The 1,666-nt window shown below is 40.2% G+C and overlaps 1 protein-coding gene across 1 annotated transcript in view; it reads left to right on the plus strand.

The window, feature by feature from the left end:
- LOC107750211 (zinc finger protein with KRAB and SCAN domains 3) overlaps positions 1-1,274 on the plus strand; it is a 2,355-nt gene extending 1,081 nt beyond the window's left edge. Inside the window, exon 2 of the mRNA XM_016565491.1 lies at positions 546-1,274. Within this exon, the coding sequence (XP_016420977.1) occupies positions 546-1,144 (599 nt within the window). The 3' untranslated portion in view covers positions 1,145-1,274. The remainder of the gene's footprint in view (positions 1-545) is intronic.
- Positions 1,275-1,666: the final 392 nt, after the last annotated feature.

The following is a 1,666-nucleotide window of genomic DNA, read 5'->3' on the forward strand; positions in this document are numbered from 1 at the left end:
TATATATATATATATATATGTGTGTGTATATATATATATATATATATATGCAAAATATGTACAATTAAAAAATACATGTTCACAAATATATATTTAAAGTATATATATATATAGATATATAATTCCCGTAAATATTTTACATATATTTATAGATTTTGTTACACGCGTATAAAAATGTATGTTTTATTCAAGTTGATTGTATAATTTTTAATATATAATTTACATAAAAAAAATAAAAACAATACTTTTGCATCTATCTATCTATATCTATTGATCTATCGAGTCTATATATACATACACACACACATATATGTATATATTTATATGTGTGTGTGTATTTTCTTATTTTAATTTTTTATGTAGATATATTAAAAGTCATCAGTGTTCCAAAAATCATAGTGATGATAATCAAATGTTTAGTAATACAGTTCTTTAACCTAACGATTTGTTGCATCTTGACGTCTTAAAATGCAGTTCAGCTGATACTGACATAGATTTTAGAGCTGGAACTATTGAGTAAATCCTCTTATTCTCTTCTTCTTCAGGAGTATCGGCTCACTCGCGGGAACCTCAGCCTGGCGGTCTCAGTCAGGAGAAGCCTCGTTATTCCCACACGCTGGAGCTGAAGCGAGACGATCCCGTCACATGCTCAGCAGAGGAAGAGGAAGAGGAGCTCAGCGGCCTGGAGTTTGAGATGAAGATCGAGCAGGTGGAGAAGAGCCAGAACCGCCGCGACGATGGAAACTCTCATCCGTGGAGTTCGAAGGCGCTTGACGATCCGGAGGTCCGTCTGATAGAGTCGGAGCGGCATTCCCAGACTTTTCCAGATCCGTATGCGACGACGCAGGACCCGACGGCTCAGTCTGCATCCGGTCTGTTCTCATTCTCTCAGAGCGAGAGCTTCGGCGCTTCTGAGTGCGGGTCGGATCCTCATTCGAGCTCAGGTCTGGCCAAAACACATCCGCGGCCCAAACCGTTCCGCTGCGAGGAGTGCGGGAAGGGCTTCACGCAGCGGACGCGTCTGATCACGCACAGACGAGTGCACACAGGCGAGAAACCCTTCTGCTGTCAGCTGTGCGGGAAAACCTTCTCCAGACAGGACAACTGTCTCCGACACGTGCGTCTGCACAGCGGACAGAGATGATGAACGCCGCTCCAAACGCTTTTATCATGCCTCGAAGTCAGATTTCTGCATATTGTAACTGTCCTGTAATTGTATTTTGCATTCCTGCATTACGACCTGTTTGACACATTTGTTAATAAAGCAATAAAGAAGCCGTGGTTTACAGTGAATTTATAACAGCTGGGGCGTGCCTACAACGCCCCTTAGCTGTTATAAATTCACTGTAAACCACGGCTTCACGGGGCTTATTGCTTTTATAAAACGGTTATTCCATATACGTAGTAAGGTAACAGAGCAAATAAAGTGTAATGATATTAATAAAAACAGTATTCTTCCACCAAACAATGTAGCTCCTCAGAATCAGTTATGGTTGCTACAAAGTGGTTGCCGAGCAACAGACAAACGTAAACAAAGGTGTTGTTACTCAGCCAATCAGAAGCAAGCACCGGAACTCTCCGCTTTATAATAAACCATAAAACATCTTTCCTTACTTAAAATAAATAAAGGTTTAACTGAAATAAAAATCTTTCCATCCAAAGTAAG

The sequence above is a fragment of the Sinocyclocheilus rhinocerous genome, unplaced genomic scaffold (assembly GCF_001515625.1).
Source record: "Sinocyclocheilus rhinocerous isolate Xijiao unplaced genomic scaffold, SAMN03320098_v1.1 scaffold242, whole genome shotgun sequence".
Classification (NCBI taxonomy): Eukaryota; Metazoa; Chordata; class Actinopteri; order Cypriniformes; family Cyprinidae; genus Sinocyclocheilus; species Sinocyclocheilus rhinocerous.